Raw genomic sequence first — 22,266 nt, 5'->3', positions numbered from 1 at the left:
GGGGCCCAGTTCAAGTTAGTGTCCATAGCTTTAATGCACAGCTCTCCTGAGCAAGACCACATACATCAATAAATAAAATTAATAATAATAATTGCAGCAGCCCCAACAAACCCAGCTGTGACCAGTTTGGCTTCTGTCTTCTCAGCTGTGCTCTTGTCAGCAAGGGGTGCCGCAATTTGACTAGTGAAGACACAAAAGAAGCACCATTTCCCTCCCTTTCTCGGTGGGGATCTGCTGGAGGAGGACATCTTTGGTTCCCCAGCGTCTGTCTGGGCAGTCGTCCAGCCACCCGTGGGCTGCCACCCTGCTTCATGCCCAGCATCATGAGGCCTCGGCTGCTCCCTGACCCATTCGCTAGCCAGATTGCCCTTGTTTGAGGAGCAAGCCGAGGTGTTCCCCAGGCAGACGCATGTGTGTGCATCGTGCACCCTGTGTCCGAGAGATGCTTGAGGGTAGACAGCTCTAGCACTGTTTGTGGGATTGCTCCAGGGCAACGTAAGGCACTCTGACGGGCCAGGAGTCACTGGGCCAATATTCCAGCTTTGGCTTAAACGATGGCATCTCATAGATGACGTTGAAGTAGATGACCAGAGGGAATAAGTAGAAGAGGGACGTGGCTATCAGCACGTGCCTGGCACAGAATACAAGACATGTGAGACGGGTACCTCCACCACCCACCCGTCCTGCACTTTGTCACGGTGCATGGCCGGCATCATCACCATGAGGCTGGAACCAGTACAGGGTTGAGCTCAGCCAGACTAGACGTAGGCCAGGCCATCTTTGCCATCAGGATGAATATGCACAGTGCACAGCTGAGACACTGTGCCAACATCATCTACCGCTTTCAAGACACCAGCCCTGTTCAAAGAGACTCTGTTCCCCCTGGTCCTCCATTCGGCCCCTATATCAGGTTGCATGATGGGGCAGAGGGAAGAATGGATCAGGGGGATACGGCAGTGACAGGGAAAGATCCCAATCCCATGATGCACGAGGGCTGCAGGGAGCATGATGGGGAGATCCTAGAAGAGCTCGGTGAGCACAAGGGGTATCTGGGGCAATTCCATGCACAGAGGGGATGGTACGACATAGGAGACTTAAACCCCAAACAAACCCACCTGTTCTACCTCGCCTGGCCTAACCCAGTGACCTTGGGTATCTTGACACCACAACCCAATCATCCCAGTGACTTGTGTGGATGAATTTGAGATGCGCTTTGTGTGTAGCACTTAGAGCAACAGTTGGTCAGGCACTGAAATGTCTTGCTTAAGCAAATCACTGTCTTTCAGTTTGGTTGTTAAAATAACTCAAATCACATCTCTCATGACACAACTTCCTGGGAGCAGATGCAGCCTTTCGAAAGCAAGATGCTTAACTGGAGCAATTTTAGACCAATTTGGCTTGCAAAACACCCTTTGGTTGGTGCCGAGGAGGTAAGGGATATTAAGCAGTGATTAGGTCCAAATCCTTGGGCTGGGGTCAGGGTGAGGAGCAGCATCTGTGGTCACAGAGGAAAGTGGGAGAGAGCTGGGCAAGGATGTGGCTGCTCGCTTGTCAAGCACCATGGCTCTCCAGCCATCCCTCCTTAACTGTGGCCCTTCTACTCCTCGAGTAGCTGAGCAGGGCTTCCTGCCTCACCGCTGCAGCCCTTACCAGAAGCTGTGGAAGTAGGGGAAGTTGATCATCTGCCAGAGGCCACAGAGCCACTTGTCACCTATCCAGCTGGTGATGGCCAGTCCCCACCACATGACCATGGCTTTGGCTATCTGGTGAACCCGCTTGTTGTTGCATCTGGAAGACATGAGTGGAGAGGGAGCGGGGTATTGTGTTAGAAGGAAAGTGAGTTTTCAAGAGGGCCGGTGAGTTCCCGTCTGCTAATGCAGTGCAACAGGGCAAAACCCAGTGAGTTTCTACTGCAGAGGATTCACAGGACCACAAAGATTGAAGAAGAGTGGCTGTGTGGCAGGGGCTCCTGGCTCTTTCCCTGGGCCAGGATGATGTTAAGAGATGCTGAGGCTCATCCTGCCTTTCTCCCCAAATCATGGTGGGTTCCTCTCAACCCCACATTGGTCCCCAAAGCCCACATGAGGGGAAGGAGCTGCAGAGATGGCAGCTGGGGAGAAGATGCACTTGTCCCATAGATTGTCCCAGTGCTGAAAGACACCTGGGCCAGGTAGCCTTCTCATATCCCACTGCCCATAGTCTTGCCTGTGCTGATTCCCAGATCCCTCCTAGGCTACCTGAACTCTTTGCAGAGCTGATGGCCCAACATGTGGCTGATGAAGTGCTGGGCTCCATTCAGTGTTGTGTACAGACTCACTGCCATGTTGCGAGCATGCCGGGATCTGCAGATAACCCTTCCCAGACCCCTCCTTACTTTTTCAGCTCTTTCCGTGTTAGGTAAAGAAAGTGGAAGGCGATGCAGTTGAGCATGTAGGCATTGAGGGCTGGTTTGATGAAGGACATGAAGGTACTGACCACGGTGATGACACCACTCAACCAGAGGAAATGCTTCCTAAAGGGAAGACGGAGTTGGCAGTGAGTATCAGTGCCCCAGGGATTCACAGTAGTGCAGGGCAGGGATGGGAGATGTCCTGTTCATTGCTTGGAAAAGCTAAGCCATCTCCAGTACTTCCCGTTTGTTTCCACACGGTTGACCTCAGCCTCTGCGGTAGTCCTGGCTGGAAGGCAGGGGTAGTTGTTCCCTTTTTCTCAAGCACTGAGCAGGAAAGTGCTTTCCTGAAGGCCTCCCAGTGAGTCCACGGCAGAGCTGGGCACTTCCGTGGTGATGCCAGAGAACGGCATGGCAGTGGGAGCTTTGCACAAGGAAGGATTGCAAAGCACGAGCCCCAGCAGCGCAAACATGCAGATTTGGGCTGACTGAACAACAATAGGGCTTAAAGAGGCCTTTCACATGCAAATCCCTTCCCAGGTCCCTTCCCCACTCCCTGCCTCCCCCTACCATGTCTCCACAGTGAACTCCTGGTGACCTCCTCTTTGGCATGGGAAGAGCAGACTTGGAGCAGGCCTTCGCAAGGCTCCTAGCTGGGCTGGCTCGGAGGGGTCTGGCAAGCCTGCCAGGGTGTGAGCATCCTCTGGGCAAAGCCCTGCTGGGCTGCCGTTTCTGCTGCTTTGTGCTCACCCAGTCTCCCCATCTTTTGTGCTGAGCTCCTCTAGCCCAGACAGCCCCCCTGCAAACAACCTTTGCAACGTGGGAGAGTTAAGCTGGGCCAGTTTGTCCTAGGGACAACCCCATCAGCCTTCAGGGAAAGCTCCCTATGGATGGCAGGGGATGCTGTGACAATTTCACAGCACAGGTAATCGAATGTCGGTGCTCAGGAACATTTAATTTCCTACTCTGTGTGAAACTCCCTGGTCCCGCACTTCCCCAGATGGTTCTGTGCTCTTCCTAAGGGCTAGCAGGACTTCTGGCCCCTCTGCAGGAGCAGTCCGCATGTTCCTGACATGGCGAACCCCAGGCTTATCCACTCCAGCCACACCACCTGCGAGAAACAATGTGCCTGAATCTCTGGCTTTGAAATTCTCCGTGCCAAATTTCTTAATAAGCTTTGCAAAGACAGGCAGCTCCAGCTGACAGGAGCTCAGCAGGGCCCTCTCCAGAGGGAGAGTTCATACTCCTCCTCCGTCAGCATGTCTAGCGCTGAGTGATGGGGGGTTTGGCCCCAGAGCAAAATGCAGTAACCTCATGGCTGACCCCCTGCAGGGCAGCTGGCTGGGTTAGGGGGGAACTCCGTGGGTCACATGCATCAATGTCAAGGTCCCATCCCTCCCCTTGCTGCCTGCAACCACGTGTCTCTCTGAGTCATACCTGTTCTTGATGCACCTGGGGAAGTAAACCTGTGGATACCAAAAGGAATATGCCACAGCCAATGTCCAGAGGATGGAGAGTTCATCCAGGAGCTGTCCCACGTAGCTCAGGGTCATGTGAAAGTATGTTGAGAAGATACCTGCAAGGAGCAAGGCAGGTTGTGTCAGCAAACTTCTGTCATAGCCCAAGCCTATCTTGCCCGGGAAGTTCTTGGGAGTGATTTCTGAGGACATGCCGTTCCTCAAGGGCAGGGCACAGACCCTGGAGTTAATTGAGAGTTGAGTGAGTCAGTCCACAGAGCACCACAGAGATTTACCGGGCTGGGAGCTGTGCAGCCACAGCCAGTGGGAATCATGAGCTGCAGGGCTTCGTACGGACATGGTGTCCTGGTTCCCACCCCAGCTTGTCTCTGTGCTTTGGCCACTAAGAACCAGTGTCCAGAGGCAAAGGTATTGCAGACGAACAGTTGGGTACTCTGGCAACCAGTTTGGTCTTCTCACAACTTTGGCACCCACCTACACAGAAGAGCAGGGCAGAGGTGAAGTACATGGGCAAGGGACACTGCTGGCAGTACTGCCGGTTCAGGTAGAGCAGGGCAGGAGGAAGGATAAAGAAGCCTGCATTGCTGATCTGAAAAACAAGAGACACATTCAGCTTATTGCAGGACCTTGGGCAAGTCCCATTCCACCTCGTGCCTCAGTATCTCTCTGCAAAAAAGGATACTGATCTCTAGTGGAAAGCCTCACATGGAGGCAGGTATTATTCTTGGCACAAGAGGAAGAGCAGAGGCGTTTCTCAAGGCTGGAACTGGAAGGACAGCTATTGCTGTGGCAGCAAGGGCTGCAGGGAGCTGCGCTCTCCATGCGAGCAGTCTCTCAGGCCAGCAAGTCCAAGGTAAGACAGCGTGCCCTCTTCAGGTGATGGTCTATCTTTGGCTTTTGTGCCTAAGCAAATCACCAAAGCTCTTCTGTTTGCAGCCATCTTCCTCTCCTGTCATGCCAGGCCTGCCAGAAACTCCCAGACTGACTTCTGCCACGAGGGGCTGGGTGGGCAAAAGGAGCAAGGCAACCACAGCAAACCACAGTCAAACCATCATTAACTGGGAGCGGGTGCAGTGGAGAGCAGCAAGACAAGTAGGACAGTCATAGGTGGGGACTGGACGGAGGTGACGTCCTGTAGTGTCACATGCAAAGCCATCTGGCCTGGAAGGACAGATACTCTGGACACTAGTAATTACATGAAGTCATAAATGTCTTTTAAGCATAGTTTGCAAATGAATGCAGCGAAATTATTCTGCCCTGTTTTCCAGCTTGACAGAGCTGCTTCATTGACAGACTTTGGTTTGTCCGGGGTGAGGAGGGGATCGTACTGGAGCTCGGCCTGTCACTGCTGCCTGGGCGCAGTCGCTGCTGCCAGACATTTCTCTAGGGCTTTGTTTGGGCAGCGCAGAATGACCTGCTGAAAAGCCACTTGGCAAAATACTAGGCTGACTTTTACCTCCCGCTGACAATCCTTTCCTATTCCAGCTAGGTACTAACTGAGGGCCCAAGCCTGGGATCTGACCTCCGCAGCTGGAGTCTCACCCCCTCAGCAGACCTTTCCATACATGAGCTGATTGCAAAATCAAAGCTTGGCTTGTGAGGTCCCATGGGATCTAAGCCTACGGTAACAGGGCTGCAAATCACAGGGATATTGCCATAGATATGAAACACACCCTCTCGTATTCCAGAGGGAAACACAAGTCATGCTTAATGTAATACCTCTGTTTCCTTTAATACCCAGAGATTAATCTTGAACTTCACCAAGGTTTCCATGAAACAACTTGATGCTCATATTAACAGCAATTCTCAGGTCAAGTGTATTGGTTTTCTATAGGTGCTTAGAGCCATATCCAGGCATATTTCTTTTCCACCTATGGAAAGGGAAGTGCTGGTCCTGCTCAAGCACTCAGGGTCCAACAATTCAGGAACAATTGAAACAAATGAGAAAACAAACCATGTATTAAAGTAGTAACTTTGTTGCAAACATTTCTTTTCCTGTAAAATAGTTAAAAGAGGTTTTTGGAAAACAAGGAGGGATCTCAAGAAGAGGAGAAGTGCTCGCAGGAAAGGCAACAGCATGCAAGTGCCAGCTTGCATGCCAGAAGTGAGGAAATGCAGGAGTTCGAGATTGCATACAGAGAGGTCTGAATACCTGCTGCACCTGGCATTGCAACAGTACCATTAATACATGATAGCAAGGGTATCGCTTCATTAATTCAGTATGAGAAATGCAAGATCAGATATCAGAGGAGAGGGATAATCATGGGAACAGCACCAACAGAGATTGCAGAATGAATCCACGCAGAGCAGCCAAACACAGAGCTTAAGGCCTGAGCCGCTGCAAAACCACATCTATGAGGGGACTTCACCACTCTGGATCCAAGCCCTGATTTTGCAAGTGCTGTGTTAAATCATCCCTTTGGCACGTGGCAAGCTCCATCTCAAATGTGGTTGGGAAGGCTTTGCTCCCAGTACACCCATTAGGAAGCTCTGCAGAATCTCTGCGTGGTCTTAGCCCTCCAGCTTCTGGTTATACCTGCCTGGGCCATGCTGACCAGGAGACACCAGCTCCCTCTGCCCAGGATTTCCGGGAGATGAGAGAGCAGTGATGAAGCTGAGGTATGAACTGACCTGTGGGAGCAACTCGGCCCTGTGGTTTCCCACCATGTGAGCTCATGACAATGTCTCACTTCTAACAAGTGTGACATATTGTTCTAGGTCCCCTAACCAAGCCCACCTATCCCAGCATTTGCTTCTTTCGCTAGGAGAAAAGCAAGACACGGCTCTAATCCTGGTGCATTAGCAGGAGCATGGGAAAGGCCCCAGGGCTTGTGCAACTCAGCACTTTGCAGGCTAAGATGGAAAGAGACACCTGCAGAGAACCTGTCCATCCATGACAAGGTGAGAACAGGCCTCTGATATGGATTTGGACAGGAGATGCTGGTTTACAGAGCTCTACCTGGATGCGTGAGCACAATGATGGCGCAATAGCAGCCCAGGCACAATGCGGGTTCTTACTCAATAGAAATATTTTCTCCAGCTAAAGGAGATTTCTAAAAGCCTCATTGGCCTGGAGCGTTTTCATTCACTTGAAGGCCAACGAACCAGATTTGGCTGACACAAGAGCCCCAGAGCCAAAGACAGAAGTGAATATCTCAGAAGCTATCTCAACCTGTATAGCAAGTTCCTAATGGCCAGACCCGCGTAGCAGAAGACGAGGTTGCACATCATGACATTGCAGCACCGTGCCAGTGCTTTGGGGCAGGAAACAGCTGTTTGCGTAGAGTTTGCGAAGTGCCGGACAAGGATCTGCCCTGTTCCCATGTGGGAATTTCTGGGCCCATGAGCGAGCAATGCGCCTGCGGTGCAGCGCGGTTCCTGAGCCCATGCAGAAGGCCGGGACATGCGCTGTGACTCCAATGCAGTGTGAAAGTGAGTGCTTGTGTGGGCAGATCTGGCTAGTCTGTGCCTGCAGTTGAGCTTATCTCCACCAATCGATGGACGTGCTGGAGAGTTCTGGATAGACAGCATCGTCAGAGCTACTAGTGCTTTGCCAGAGAGACTGCTGAGGATCTAGATGTCATTACCAGCATCCTGATCACTCATTTCAGGAAAGAAATGAGGGCAGAACGACAGGCCCATGACTGATGACCCTGTAGCACGATACTGTTCTACGAACAGCCGGAAGACAATACATTTCTGGGTCACTGAGTCACTATAAATAGTTATCGCTTTGCTGCTGAACTGCACCACCATGAACCACCATGTATTAATTGTTAGGTAGTTAAGGATATTGTTTATATTCTCTGCTCACACCCTTGCTGTTCATTTCTAATAAAAAGCATCCATCCCAAGCCAGGCTGAGAGCAAGTGCAGCTGGCACAGAGCACATTGCTACTGCTGGCACAAAACTACTCGACTCCAGCCTCAGGCAGTGCTGGGAGGAAGACACTGAAGAGGATGCTCCATTAGGAAGCCCTGCTGACTTAGTGGTGCAGGAGCCTGGGGATGAGCTGGCTGGATTCCCAGCTAGTCTAAAACTTTGGCAAACTGGTGCTGAAGCCAATATTGATATAATAATCCCAGGCAGGCCAGCAAGATAGGACTCAGGAAGTTTGCCACAGAGAGGAGGTAATCTGAATATGAGTAACAAATGGAGGAGAGAAGAGAAGACCAGAAGTGTTGGGATCGCATCTGAAATACTGTCCTGAGGCCAGTCCAGATCTGCAGTTTAGAAACCTGTGCCACAAAGTCACCTAGTCAGCGAAGAGTCAATGTTTTACAGAAATTAGAGGCCTTTGGGTCCTAGGGGAGGTAGTTAAGCATCTGGCCATGCCAACTGGTGTCTAGCAGCATGACACATCCAAGTTAGATGCGTTAGAGCTTTTGGAAAGCTCCTAAGACACTTCTTGGTGTGTTAAGGATGCTAACCCCTCTGAGAGTCTGCGTGTAAATCAGGATCCTGGTGAAAATGGGGCCTCAGCTCCAAGGAAAAATGCTGACTATGTACCAAAATAGGAGATTAGGCAAATATATACCCAGAATACATTCTGAGTAAAGAGAGTAACTTTCAGACTTCCTGTGCATTGTGGAAATCAGCCCCTCTGCACTGTTGCCAATGAGACTCCAAACCACAGAGGCATTTGACCTCTCCAGCTGCATTTGAGATGCTGATCCACGCAGAAGTGATTTCAGGACCTCCTTGCCAGTTCTGCCTTGCTCTGGGGCTCTGAACCCATCCAGCAGGGAGACACAGCCAGTAAATGGGCAACAGCACAACAGGTTTGGTTGAATGCCAGAGGAAAGCAGGATTTCGTCCGGACCGGCATCAGCCATGCTGCTCTCGCGCATGGATATCTGGCATCAGGAGCACACATCCTCTGCTGAGCGGGACAGCTAATTTTGGCCAAACGCCTTTCTCAATTAACTAAATACAGCCCAAGCATCCCTCCTCCAAGACTCTGGCAGGGTGATTAAAGCCAGCGAGCTGCAGGACTTGGGTGAGGGAGTTATTGTTACTATGAGCAATTTATTAAAAGCAGGTTAAAAAAAAAAAAAAGCGGAAGAGACATTTCCATGAGAAACAAGAACTTCCAGTGTTGCTAAAAGTCATAAACAAGACCTTTGGAATGGTTGTAAATCCACATGCCTCATGACTTTGCCAACCCTTAATGGCACAAAGGTAGAAGTACGTGCTTACAGAGACAGGCTATCTGCCAAGTCCTCTGCAGACAGATGCAGATGGCTCTGGCCATGCTTGAGCCAGGAGACTGCTTTCAAGGGACTGGAGCTGGATGGAGTTTGACTTGCAAAGTGGATTGTACGAGATGAAATTAGTTCATGCGTCAACTTTCCTCTTTTCTGAGTTCCGGATTCCCAACCCGCCGGACAGTTGATGCAAGTGTTGTCTCTAGTTTTGCCACTCCTGTATGTTTAATTGGAATATAGGAGCCCTGCGTGGGACTTACTCAGTTGGCAGGAGAGCTGCAGGACTGGTATAACAGGATCTCACAAATCTGGGTTAAGGAGCACTGCCAGGGTTTTCTTAGTGGGAACTTAGCCCCACACGTGCCAAAAGTACCCTTGACTCCAGCTAGTTTTGTGAGCAACTGGCTGCTGTAAGCAATAGAAGTCCCACGATTTACCTGAAATTCGGAAAACGTTCCCCATGCAAACACCCTCCAGCACCAGGAAGTTCAAAGGACTGAGCAGGAAGAGAGAAAACAAGGTTGTCCCATCTCTCGTCTCCCAAAGCAGCTCCTGGGTGCCAGGAGCCGGCTGCCTTGGGGCCCCAGCCTGCCCTTCGGATGCGCCTGCACTCACAGTGTTGTAGTACTCTGCGATGATCGCCGAGTGCTCGAAGTTGCCTTCGCACCAGTCGACTTCTGCACTCAGGTAGGAAAATATGCTCGGCATCGTTGGGCTGCCTTTGCAAAAGGGAGAGAAATGGGTTAGTTGTGCACCCAGGGGAGGCGCGTGCTGCACACCCCAGGGAAACGCGGTCTGCCGGCCTTCCTGCCCTGTGCACACACACGCGCGCTCGTGTTGCACCAGCTTGTTCCAGTGCAACATCCTTACCCCCCTATGAAAGGCTCGTCCTCTTCCCACAGCTCATCGTATTGCAGAATATTTCTTCCTCACTCCTCCATGAATCAGGAGTGACAAATCACCCCAGGGAACGTTCTTGAACTCTGAGACTGGGAACAGTTGCCACAGCCCAGTCCAGGGCATTAATGTCCCTCTTTGGGGGTCATCGCTGCCATAAGATGCTTCCCCATTTCAACCCTGTCCCTATCGCCGTGTTTCTTCCCTTCCCTTTCTTTATGACTCAGATCCTTCTGCAGAAGGAACTTCCCGGTGCACTGAGGGCCGTGAGCTGCCTTCTGGGAGTGGACAGTTGCTCTGGGTTTATTGCTCATTGGCTCTATTCTTGTTAGTCTTTTCTTAGCATCCTCCTGAAGGCTGGTGCTTGCCATATCCTCGGCCCTGGAGCATCGGTGTGGAAACTGGGTGTTCCTGGAGGCCTGGAGCAATGGAGCAGAGCCCTGGGGATGTGGCTCTCCGCTGGCAGGGATGTCACCGCTAATGCACCTCCCGGGCAAACCCTGTGCTAGCGTCCCAGCGAAAGCTTCACATCTGGAGTGGGATCTTCACCACCAGATCCCCTGACCTGGCATCTGATGGTGGCAGAAGCTGCATTTACAAGTGGGATATGAAAAGAATGTAACCTTTTCTCTCTGTTTTTCTTCCCAATGCGAAAGACTCCGCTCTCCTCAACTTGAACATCATTTCATAGCTCTTTCATTACTTTCAAAAAGTAAGAATTACTACCAAGTCCCTTAGTTGGCATATTTTGTCTCAAATCCACAAAACTGTGGAGCTATCTTAGAGGCTGACAGACAGCTAATGAGATGGATCCAGTTTTTAAAAATGCCATTCAGCCCCTAGCAGTTGGATACTTGGTACTCAAGAGCCACAGAAAATCCCTGAAGCTGAGCAGTTAAGTCCCTGGGCACAGTGTTAAACCAACCAGTATGGCTGCACTCCTCTAGCTCCCCAAAAATGGAGAGTCGCACGGATGACACCAAGCACTTCAATAGCATCTCTGAGCTCCTGAGGCACTGGCAGAAAGGGGTGGGAAACGTTTCTTTTTTGAGAACTCTTTCAGCTTTGAGTCTAACAGAGGGAAGGGAAGTTTATCTTAAGATCATGCATCGGCTGATCGTGTTCTTGTGGAGAAACAGTCAAGTCGCTGTTTACACGGCTGTCAGCTGAGTTAAGCAGTTGCTGTAGGTGTGCAGTGGTGTGAAGCAACCACAGTTTCCTCTGCTTCTCTTCCCAAGAAGACGTTCAAAGGGAGAAAACCCAGGAGTGTAACACTAACACAAACAAGCTCTTCTATAACCTCCTGCTTTTACCAGAAAAACTGACTTGTGGGTAAATCTCTATCACTTTATTTTAATTACAAGTTAACGATGCCCTCTTTTCAGTCCAGGCTGCCTGGTTCCCCAGAGCAGGTGAGACTGCAGCTACAGAAGAAACGTAAAATAGATGGCAGGTAGATTGGTTTGAGATCTGATGCATCTTCATCCTAGGTTTCAATTGCACCAAATGAATCCTCCTCATCCATGGCGTTCTGCATTATGCTTTTACAGTGATACAAGCGATTGCATAGAGAAAAAAAAGAATCGGACCCAAGGCGGTGAATCCCATCTCCCTGCAGAACGTACCTCAGTCAAGAGGTCAGCAAGGGATGGAGAAGACACGAGCCAGAAGAAGCAAAAGGGAATGGAAAAATCGAAGCAGCAGCCAGAGCGCCCCGTGGCTGCTCGCCTGTTGCTTGCCTCCCATCCCCGTCCCGCTTACCTGTGTGTCCCTTGAGACGGACCAGCACTGCTTCCACGCGCAGAGGCGAAACGTCAGGATCTCCAAGGTGTCTAGCAAAGCTGGAGCCGTAACCTGCCCTGCCACTCTAGCTCTGCAGGAGTGCCCACGGTGTGAGCTCACTGGCAGCAGCCGCCAGGAAATATCCTCTCTCCGTCTCCGGGGAAAACTTGGAGATGAGACAGGAGCGATGAGCACCTTCCAGGTGAACCTTCCCGGGCACCAAAGGAAACATATTGGCTGGAGGGTTTATATCAGTGCAGCCAGGTGGGCAGGGGCAGAGGGGGAGGGCAGAAAAGCGTGAGCTGGAAGGGTGGAAGAGCGGATAGAAATGCAGGCTGAAATCATCAGCGTGCCCCTAGGCAGGTTACCTACACACACGCACACACCCCAATCCTAACCCTGTTTTTCTCAGGGGGTGGATTGATCCATATAGCCTCCCTTGCAGAGCTGGTTAAAGAACAATTTTCACCAAAAAACTCTCAAAAAGCCGATGCTACCTCATATTCAGGGGTTAAATTTGAGCTATTTTTCAGATTTTTCCCAACTGCTAGTGGGTATTTTATTACCAGAAATAAATCACACCACTTCTATCTAATTTATTTTGTTATTTACTCAAAGAATTGGCTGCATGGGGCACTTTTGGGTGACTGTTTTGTAAACGTTTTCCCTCTGAATCCCATTCAGGAGGTCAAGAAAATTGGTAGTGATGAAGCTTTCACCAAAAATCAACCCTTTTTTCTCCAATTCCTCCGTGTAGAGTTGGGAGAAGAAAAAGAAATATATTGTTTTCTTAAGCCTAAAAGCTATTATGTGGTCAGTTCTTGCTGTTGGAGCAGGGAGATGCCATGTTCAGCATCACAGGACGGCGTTGGAGCAGGATCCGAGGTGCCCCACGGGGCCAAGTCCTTGTCCCTGTCCTTGTCCACATGTGCCTTGATGGGTAGGGCTCAAAGAGGAGCTTTTGCTGTGACACTTCCAGACACCCTCCGCCAGCTTCGCCCTGGGGACTGGCTCTTTGGAAACCTTAACCATTTATTTGATACGTCCATAGAAAGGACCTCACTGGGGAGACCTGAGCTGTGCGTCGAAGTGCAGCACCTTCCAGGGTTTACAAAAGCCTTGCAAATCCTCATGCATTTTGAAATGAGAGGGTAATTAACTACTTAAAGCATCTTATCTTACAACATGGTGGCGCTTCTGTTACAGGCAGCAAAGTCCTGGTTAGGTGTCCTTCCAGGCCAGATGCTGCGGCTCAAAGCGGGAGCTCTCACCCCTCTGCATGGAGCTGCACTGGGATGTCCGGGCTGCAAAAGTCAGGGGTGAATTTGCTGCACATTCGCTTATCACTCCAGTGAGGACCTACCCCAGTGTGCTCAGGAGGTTGAGCTGGCGAGCCAAAAGATGGTACCCTGCACCCAGGGGCATCTCAGTGTGTAGCAAGTGGTGGCTGGGCCATGACCCTCTGAAGTAAGGCGGGTGAGCAAGGGTTTGCCTGGGAAGCGGGCAGGAGGGATGATGCCTGGCCCATACGAACATCTTTGAAAGGAACAAGTTTTCCCACCCCAAAGCCTCTGGTATCCTTGGCATGAGCAAAGCACCCAAGCATCACTGATGTATCCTGTGCCACAGGATGAAGAAACGACCCAGGGGAATGTCATGAATCTGCATCTTCCCTGATTCATCTGTAAGTAGCATCCAGGTCATAAAGAGAGTGGCTGATTTTCGGGTGAGTCCTCTTTCCCAGTGCCTCCTAATTGTTGCATCCTTCCGGCCAGTGGCCATAAGGGCCCTGGGTGCCTGGACACTGGGCAGGGGAGCTGGGGCAGTGCCAGGGAGCGTGGCATGAAGCTTTCTAGGCCTCATATGAGAGTTACATGGAGAGTCCCCTGGGCCTGTATTTGAGACTTCTTTCTTTCAAAGCTTTCCCCTAAGTCCTTACCTCCTTGCTAAGACTTTCTTCTTTCCCTCTAGCTTTTTTCTAACGTGTGACATCTCATCTCACTCAGATATGTCGCTTCCACACCAGAATCTACAGAAAAACCTCATGGATAAGGTTTGCTCCTCGTCCCACCCTCAATTTCATCTGTGCAGCCCATCAGCCGTTCCCTCCCCGCTGCCTGCGACCAGCGCCGTCCTGCAAGACACCACGTCCCAGGCAGCTTGGCTAATCCCTTTTCATCACTGCTTCATTACGGCTGAACTTGCAGAAACCACTTCCACCCTTGCCCGCTTTATAATATGGGACTTTCTTTAATCTGGGGAGCCTTGGCCCTGCCCGTCGGTCACTCCTCGGATGGGCAGCGGAGCTGAGCCAGCTGAGAGAAAGCCCACTTGGAGGAGTGGAGGCTCAAGCCCACGTGTCTCATTCATGGCCTCGGCTGCCGCGGGGCCGCGACGGCTGGCAGAGGGGCAGCGAGCAGTGGGAGCGTTGGCACCCCGCAGCCTCGCCGCCGTTCGCTCGGCCCACCTGAGTCGCAGCCCTCGGGGGGAAGGAGATGAAACGACTTTGCTGGATTCTCACGGCAAGGCAGTGGTGAGTTGGGAAGGGAGGACAACGTTTCCGCTTCCCTGTGCCCTGCTCCATCTCCCCGCCTGTGTCCAGGAGCGGCCCTGAAGCAGCACCAGCTCCATCCTGCTGCTGGCTCCTCTGCTTTCGGGATGTGGCTTTAGCTGCAGGGCTGCAATTTCATGCTTGCACGTATAAAAACATGTGCAGGTGACCTGGGAGCCTTGCTAACAGCGCGCAGTTGGATAATCCCTGTCATCCAGGGCTCCTCAGGGCAGGAATCACACCTCTGCTTGCTTTGGAAGCTGCTGAGCGAGTCATGGTCTGGAAGAAATAATAACAGCAGCAGGAGACACGCTAAACTTGGAAGTGCTTTACACAGTTAAATGAAATCATTCATCTCCATTCCTGCTCTACGGCCTACCGGGGCAATGTACCCGCTCTTACTCACTCCCGCAAAGCTGTAAATATCTGTATTTCTTCACCAGGTAGGGCAGGGGTTCCAGGCAACCAAAAAGCATCAGCAGAGACAGCAGAGACAGATCTCACCCCCACGCAAGGTGTGGCTTTGAAGGCTCAAATGTCTGGGATACCTGCTTTTGGCAACACCAGGGCGCCGGTACTTATGCAAGCCGGGCTCCGGAGGAGCAGCCACAAGCCTTGTCAGGCCCCGGAGCGTTGCTGCTGGGGTCCAAGAGGAATTCCCCAATCCACGATCATTGAGCAATCGCCCAGGTGGTCGGTTATCTTCCCGGCAGGATGCCATACCATACCATACCTGCTAGCTCAAAAGTCTTTGCTAATCTGAGCCCGCGTGCGTTTTGAAGTACAGGTAGGTTTAAAACACACGCTTTAATTACTGATAGTAACAGCAATCAGAGCAGTAATTAAAGGAAGTTCTCGCAGTGCTCTGTCATCTGCCACGTGCAGTTTTCAGCGCAGCCGTGTACGCGCTGCAGGGACTTCGGCTTATTTAACGCACCAAGGGCTGCTGGATGTGCAGGGGGCTGAGCAGAAACATTTCTCTCTCTCCCTACCCTATGGAGGAAAATATGAGCTATCAAAATTGGGAGGGAGATGAATCCCCTTATACCCAGCAGTGCTATAACAGCACACCCAGGGCTCTCCCCGCTCAGGTGCAGGATGGCTGCCTTGAGTCCTGCAAAATTTCGAGTTTAGCAGGCAAAGCGCAGGGACATGCCTCTTGCCGGAGCAAACCGCTGCATGTAGTAACCTTCCATCCTTTCTCACCTGGGGGAATCTCAGCTCTAAAGAGATGTGGAAATGCGGGAAGATGAATCGAAAAAGCTCCTTGTCGCTTGGGCTGAGCCTGCAGCTTTCCCTCATCGCTGGCAGCCGCCTGACAGCGCTTTACACCCAGGTAGTTGCGTTTATCTAATGCTGCAATCCTTTCCCAAAGTGGCGCAAAGCCTTGGCAGGGGGAGGCAGCGGTGGCTTGTGCAAGCTCTCCTAGGGGCTCAATAGCAGAGTCTGCAATAGGCCAGAAATGTTTCTGGGAGCCAGAAATGTCTTTCTCCAGCATCATCTCTGCGTAAGGAGAGACCCACTGGCCCCTCTTTCCCCTCTGCTCCCCAGATGGGCCAAAAGCAGTGGTTTCTGTATCTGCTTTGGGAAGAGAGAAGTCACCAGGGCCCCCCAACATCCAATAACCTCGGTTCATGGGGAAGGACAGGGTAAAGCTAATGGAATAAATAGTTTAAAACTCACATAAGACATGAGATGTAACATGTAAACACATAAGAAAGCTGTTCTAGGTCAGATAAAAAATTCGCCTCTGACCCTGTCAGTGGCAGCAGTGGATCTTTTGGGAGGAATATAGGAAGGAAGTAGGAAATAATCCTGCCCCGTCTTCTGGTGCTCAGTGACTTAATGCTCCTTGAGCTGGAGGTCCTGGACCATCACGTTTGGTCTGCAGAGACCAATCCTCCATACATTTATCTCAAAAGGCCATTTTTGAGGCCTTTACCCTGCGGCAATGAGTTCAAGTTTCACTATGCGCTGGGTGAAGAAGTACCTCCCTTCCTCTGTTTTAAACCTGCTGCCTGCTTGCAGCGCTGGGTGCCCTCCATCCGGGTTTGAAGAAGCACTTTCCATTCCTGATGCTTTCAAACCTCCGTGTGTTTCCAAAAATGAAAGGAGACTTTAATATTTCCCACGCTCGGTCTGTGTGCATTATTTTGAAAACAGAAGTTCAGCACAGGTGCCCCACGGGCAGGCAAGAGGGGTGTTATAACGAGGGCACAGTGTCGCCGAGAGAAACCTCTCCGAAGAGTTTGTCACCTAAAAGTAGCAAAACCTGAGGACGGCACCAAAATGCTGAAATGCCATCAGTGGCCACAGAGCAGACGAGCCAAGATCGAACGCCGGGGCCGTGTCCAGCTCTCCGAACTCACCGTTCGGCGCCTGGCGTCTGAGACCAGGAGGAAGACCCTCTCCACCCTCCCGCAACCACAGCCTGGCACAGACTTCTCTCCTATTTTCCAAAGCAGATGGGCTCCCCGAACGGCAGAAAGCCTCCCTTGTGCAGCCCCCGTTCAAACCCAGCTCCGACGGCTAACAAGCGATGCCTGCGTCCTTCGGCGAGCTATTTAACGGCCTCTGCGTGTGGGTGCACGTGGCCATGTGGTGGTTCCACGCACGCTCGTGGTGAGACCGTGATGCTCTCTTGCAGACCCCGCTCCCGGCAGCCTTAATGCAGAGCCGAAGGCACCGCGCCGCTGGAAGTCACCAAACCTGGGCAACCTTTGGGCCAAACTCTTTGGAAGAGCCAGCTGGGAACGTGCTTTCTGGTGAACATCCATCTCTTCCCAGGCCAACCCTCACCGGCATAGACGTTTCCTTTATTCTTTTAATAACTCCCCATTTCTTGAGCGTTTTGTTTGCTTTTTTAATTTCCTGCTTTTTCCCAGCAACACAGAGGGACTAAAAACTATCTCTAAGTAATAAAACCAACTAGTCCACAGAGTTTTAAAGTCTGCAGGCAATTCAGCGGATAAATGAAGTGGTAAATCTTAAAAGGCCCCAAATAACTCAGATCAGTGCAATTTTCTCGCTGCTTGCAGCAGGGCTGAGCTTGCCTCTGGAGCAGCTCCGAGGTGTCAAACCGGCCCCGTGCCGAGGGGCAGCGAGACGGCCGTGCTGGGCCGCGCGGATGGGTGCGGAGGCGCCCGGCCAGCTCGGAGCGTGGCTGCACCCATCTCCCCGTGACCTGCACCCGCGGGCGGCCGGGGGCAGGTGCTGTGCAGCCGCCCCGCTGCAGCCGGGCTGCCCGAGGCGGGAGCTGATGCGAAGGCGAGAGTCTTCGACCCCTCCGCTGCTCTTTCCCAAGGGCCGCTGCCCCCGGGGGAGGGTTGGCGTCGCAATAGGAATTGGCATCCGACGCCGTCCCGCCAGCAACCCGCCTCTCCCTGTGGCCTCTGCGGGACTGTATCCCAATGAGCACAGTTTTCCAAGTCCTCTTCTCATGTCCCAAAATGTCCCCACAGCCAAAGAGCAGAGCACAGCTCTCATGCACTGGCTCTCGTGGAGGTGATAAGGATAAACTCCGATCCGTCCGGGGATGCTCTTGTGATGTTACTTGCACCAATAACAAGAATATTAGCACAAACTCTGCAAATTAGGTTTGACTGAGCCGTGGGTATGCTAGGAGAGAGCCTGACTTTTCCCACCTGTCCAGAGAGGCCTGAAATTCTCCAAGCAAGACACATGGATGGAGGCGGCAGAAGGAATTTTTAAGCCCGGGAGCAGGAGGCTCTGCAGCGACGCAGAGACGGGATGCAGCGAGCCAGGTAAGCCCAGACCAGGGAAGGAGGCTGGTGCTGGAAAGACCCCACAGTTCAGCCCTCGATCCTCTCCCGCTGCACAGAGGTGTCATGAGCTGCCCGAGACCCGATGCAGTTTGAGTGTATGCCAGGTGATAGGAAAATGGTGCAGGGATATGGATGCGGAGTGCGTTAGTGATGTTTTGAAAGAGGACAATGATATTTTGACAGTGTATTTTTGAGACCTTCTGGAGCTTCTCTGTAGCCCAGAGCGGCTCCAGGTCCCAATCCAAGGGGCAGCACCAGCCTGGGACCTTCAGTGTGTCCGTCACTGCCCTTGGAAGGACGAGGGATGTTTCACGGGCATCCCTTGGAGGTGTCCATCCCTATTTTAATCCTAATGTTACTGGTGTGCCTTGGGGCCCGAGGCTCCCCAACTTTATTTCCCAATTGCGTTTCTCACCTTTTACAAGCTCTTTGGGGCAGGTTTTCTCCAAGATCTCCCTGGGTGTTGACTCCTTACAGGAGATTCAAAATTTTGTGGTAGCACAGAGCAATGACAGCCGTAATGATAGTTCCCAGCGTTGTTATTATTTGGTCCAGCTGAGCTGGACACATTACGGAGTTGGTGAAAACAATAATTATCCACCACCGTCCTTCCTTTTTGCCAAGGATTGCCAAGAGCCTGGTGGGGGAGTCAGGGACAACTTGCAGGTGAGCACTCTGGGTGCGCGGTGAGGTGGGGATGCTGCTCGCCCGGCTGGAGCATGGCAGAAAGCAGCCCTGTCGCCCCAATCCCACCTCAGACCCTTCCCTGCTGCCACCCTCGATCCTGCCCTGGGGCTGTAGCTGAACACATTCCCATCCTGTATTTCCACACACTGACGCGATGGAAGTGATGCTGAGCTGCATTTGCTGGGGGCAGTTGGTCCAAAAGGAAATGGCTCTCTCCAGGGTGACTTTGGATAAATGGTTTCCCCGCCACGGGGCTCGACTTCCCTCTCGGAAAGTTGGAATAACGATCTGTAAGGGGCCTCCAGATCTGCTTTGAGATCGGAGCTGGGTGTTTTAGGGTTATACTGGCATAAAGATGCCAGCGTCCGCAGCTAATTACTGCAGGGCAAAGCTAATTACTGCAGGGAGGCGAGAACGAACCTCCCCGGACTCAGGAACCCGTAGACAGATATAAACCCTATACTCAGTCCAAAGGGACCAGTAGGTGACTGTCTGGCATGTGGGTGTCTCAGACACATACAGGCAGTTTGTGAGTGATGCAACGGGACAGATTCTTTTCAGAGAGAACAGTCTGATTTTATTTTTCAAGAATGGACCAGCTGATAAGACATTAAGGTGCAAACTGCACTGCTTGCGATGGCCTGGCCATGCAGAGAGCCCACAGTAGACAGCCTGGTATCTCAGCTGCACCGTTAGCAGAATCACCCATAAAGGAGGAGCACTGAAAGATGAAGGACTCGTGACTTTTCCCCACGCCAGGGAAATGCTGGGCGCAGGATGGTGTCCCAGCCCCACACATCTACCTCTGCTCGAGGACCTATCTCCAATAGCGTTTGGGTCGGAGGCAATATCGGGGCTGAACCTCTTGCTGGATGGGCCTCCTTCGCCCCATCTATGTTTTGGGAGCCCCCAGACAACAAATCCTGCTTCAGGCACTTCCGCCAATTGCCTGGAGGGAGCAGGAGGCATCTAAACCCTCAGAGTGCCTCCGTCTTGCCCGAAAAAACGAAGAGCTGCCTGCTGGTCGCTCGCCCTGCAGACGAGGGTTGCAGAGCCCGGGCTGGAGGCACCAGCACTGCCTTCCACCCCGGAGCAGGGCCACTTCGCATGTTTGCTCCGACTCCCGCTTCCCCAGCGGCGGCTCCAGCCCGGGCAGCCCCAGGAGCCCGCGGGCCGGGCCGGGGCCGGCTGCCGGGGCACTGCCGAGGGGATGCTTCCCTCTGGCGGCCCCGGAGCACCGCTGCAGCGGGGAGCGCCGAGGCAGGGCGTGCACGGCCCGGGGGGAGAGGGCAGCGAGGTGCCCCCGGGACGGAGACCTTCCCGCTGGGCCGGGGAAGGGCGCAGCGCATCAGGCGCCGCAAGGTGCAGAGCCCTGACTTCCAGCGGCAGAAGACGGCAGAGCACAAACCAACAAAAAAATCAACTTTAGGAGTTTCTCCTAAAGACTGCTAGGGGCTGGGTTAACTTTATCTGCCTCCTCCTCAGTGAGCTGTCAGGGTGCACGTGGGCTCTGCTTGCTTGGTCTCCAAGTGATGCGTTATTTGTCTGTAACTCTTCAATCAAATCACCTAAGCGCATCCTCCAGCTGTGGGTCTCTGGATGCCCCCAAACTCCCCAGAAGGTCTCTGGAGCCAGTCGCCCTGGTGAAATGCTCTATGCTCATTCATGCAGGGACCGTTTCTCCGCTCTGGCTGTGTGCAGCGTCCCACAGGAGAAGCTGTTGCAGCAATAACTCCCACCCAGGGCAAACATGAGCTACATAGTCTGCTGAGACGGTATGTCCAACGCTGGATGCTCACATGAAGAAAAAGACAGGAGAAAAGACAGAAAAAGACAGCTATGGGGAAAATGCAAGACCACTAGCAGGGAGGGAACAGCAGGATCACGTCAGGGTGGACATGAGAATAGGATGGAGGGCTGGTTAGGGGCGCAGGCACCCATTTGCTGCCCTGACAGCCCTCCTGTTGCTGGCTCCTAGTACAACCCAGCAGGACAGGCTGCTGGGGATCTACAGAAGCCAGGAGATCTGGGGGATCTTGTCCCCGTTTTGGGGACAAGGAAGTGTTGTGTGCTGAGAAGGTCCTGGTGCTGCAGAGACAGCACTGATGACCCGTTTGTGTACGATTCAATCTTTGGAGGCATTAGGCTAGAAACGAAGTAGCTAAAGCAGGGCAAAACACAGACAGCTAATATCGTGTTGCATAATAGATAATATTGTATGCTGAGCATCTGTGCTCCAGCTTGCCTGAATAGCTCCAGACCCGAACTGCACCCCATGTCAGCAGTTAGGGCCCAGCCTTCCAATTGCTGTCACTCGCACAGCAAATTACCAGCTCCACGACAATCTGCCCAGACAGAGAGAGTCCAGATCAGTTTAAATGCATCTAGCAGACATTAAGGACCAGACACAGCTTTAAAATCAATTCAGTTAAATCAGAGCAGGGTTTTGTACTCTGAGAGCCAAACGTAAAACTCGGCTTCCGAGGGAGCCCTGTGCAGCAAATCCCAAGGGAGGGGAGATAAAGCCACCCTGGGCTGGGGCGAGGGGGGAGCAAGGGGAGGGACACATTGTTTTCTACAAAGAACAGGAAATGAGCCTCAAAGAGGACATGAAAGAGACCTTAAAACAAATGCAGATCAGCAAGGGGGGGGGCCCTCGCTGCTCATCTCCCAGCTGCTCTGCCCAGGAGCAGGCTACACAAGCCGTAGCTTCAGCAAATGGCGATCCGGGAGGAGAGGGACAAGGATGCTGCGTCCTCCTGGAACAGATCTCGCTCCACGAAACCCGAAAAGGAGCACGAAGCCCAAAAAGGAGCAGGCGAGCCTGCATTCGCCCAGCAGCCTTCAGCCTCAGATCTCAACGCACTTGGCAAGGGAGGGCATCACCCTCTTCTTCATATGTGGGGAGGTGATTAACAGAGCCCGGCTAACGCTTGTGTCCTGGGACAGGGCAATAAGACGATGCTCTTGTCTTTGCTGCAAGGCCTATTCCAGTTCCTCCCTCGTCATTTAGTTCCCCGCCCCACAAGCTCAGGTACATGGGCATTTCTTGTCCTCTCTGCCCACCTCCCTGCAGCCTCAGCGCTGGGCACCTTGTGGGAAGCAGGCGGAGCTTAGAGGCACATCAAGGAGGAGACCAGAGCCCCTTTGATGCAGCTCCCCGTGGGCCGCTCACCCCATCTGCAGAGAGCCAGGAGCTCTTTGATACGCAGCAGGGCTGGAGCAACGGAGACGCGGTCGGGGAGGGAGCAGGGGGAGATCACAGAGATGCAAAAATGCACCATCCTTAAATGCATAGTTTTTCCTTCACCAAAATGCCCCTTGCCTGCTCTTAAAAATAGCCTGGTTTTGGGCCCTTCAGAAGCTAAACCCCTGTTCTGAACACAGCCACTTTATTTTGCTACTCCTAATAAAATAAGGTTGACGTTAGAGCCAACTGGCAAAAATGAACAGTAATGTACCAGAAAGCCATTTCCTCACATACAACGA

At 52.4% G+C, this 22,266-nt stretch overlaps 1 protein-coding gene across 4 annotated transcripts; it reads right to left on the bottom strand.

The window, feature by feature from the left end:
* On the bottom strand, positions 1-11,869 carry ACER1 (alkaline ceramidase 1). 4 transcript variants are annotated; one of them, XM_064497304.1, is made up of 7 exons: positions 11,734-11,869; positions 9,691-9,794; positions 4,342-4,456; positions 3,827-3,965; positions 2,375-2,512; positions 1,651-1,788; positions 1-631 (listed from the first exon to the last, which is right to left on the bottom strand). In XM_064497304.1, the coding sequence occupies exons 2-7, from the start codon at positions 9,781-9,783 to the stop codon at positions 463-465; spliced, it is 792 nt and encodes a 263-aa protein (XP_064353374.1). In that variant the 5' UTR covers positions 9,784-9,794; positions 11,734-11,869; the 3' UTR covers positions 1-462. The 4 variants fall into 4 exon arrangements, with proteins under 4 accessions (XP_064353374.1, XP_064353375.1, XP_025966652.1 ...); XM_064497305.1 differs by having other exon boundaries at positions 9,691-9,790; positions 11,734-11,861; XM_026110867.2 differs by lacking the exon at positions 11,734-11,869 and adding an exon at positions 9,946-10,389 and having other exon boundaries at positions 9,691-9,790.
* Positions 11,870-22,266: the final 10,397 nt, after the last annotated feature.

This window comes from Dromaius novaehollandiae, chromosome 25, assembly GCF_036370855.1.
Source record: "Dromaius novaehollandiae isolate bDroNov1 chromosome 25, bDroNov1.hap1, whole genome shotgun sequence".
In the NCBI taxonomy this organism is placed as follows: Eukaryota; Metazoa; Chordata; class Aves; order Casuariiformes; family Dromaiidae; genus Dromaius; species Dromaius novaehollandiae.
Note: the sequence above shows the minus strand (reverse complement) of the source record. Positions and strands in the feature narration are given on the sequence as shown.

Coding starts and splice junctions, on each gene's coding strand:
- ACER1 (XM_064497304.1), bottom strand. CDS start 9,783: ATGCCGAGCATATTTTCCTACCTGAGTGCAGAAGTCGACTGGTGCGAA. Junction 3,966..4,341: donor TGCCCTGCTCTTCTGTGTAG/GTGGGTGCCAAA, acceptor TGCTCCTTGCAG/GTATCTTCTCAACATACTTT. Junction 632..1,650: donor CCCTACTTCCACAGCTTCTG/GTAAGGGCTGCA, acceptor ATTCTGTGCCAG/GCACGTGCTGATAGCCACGT.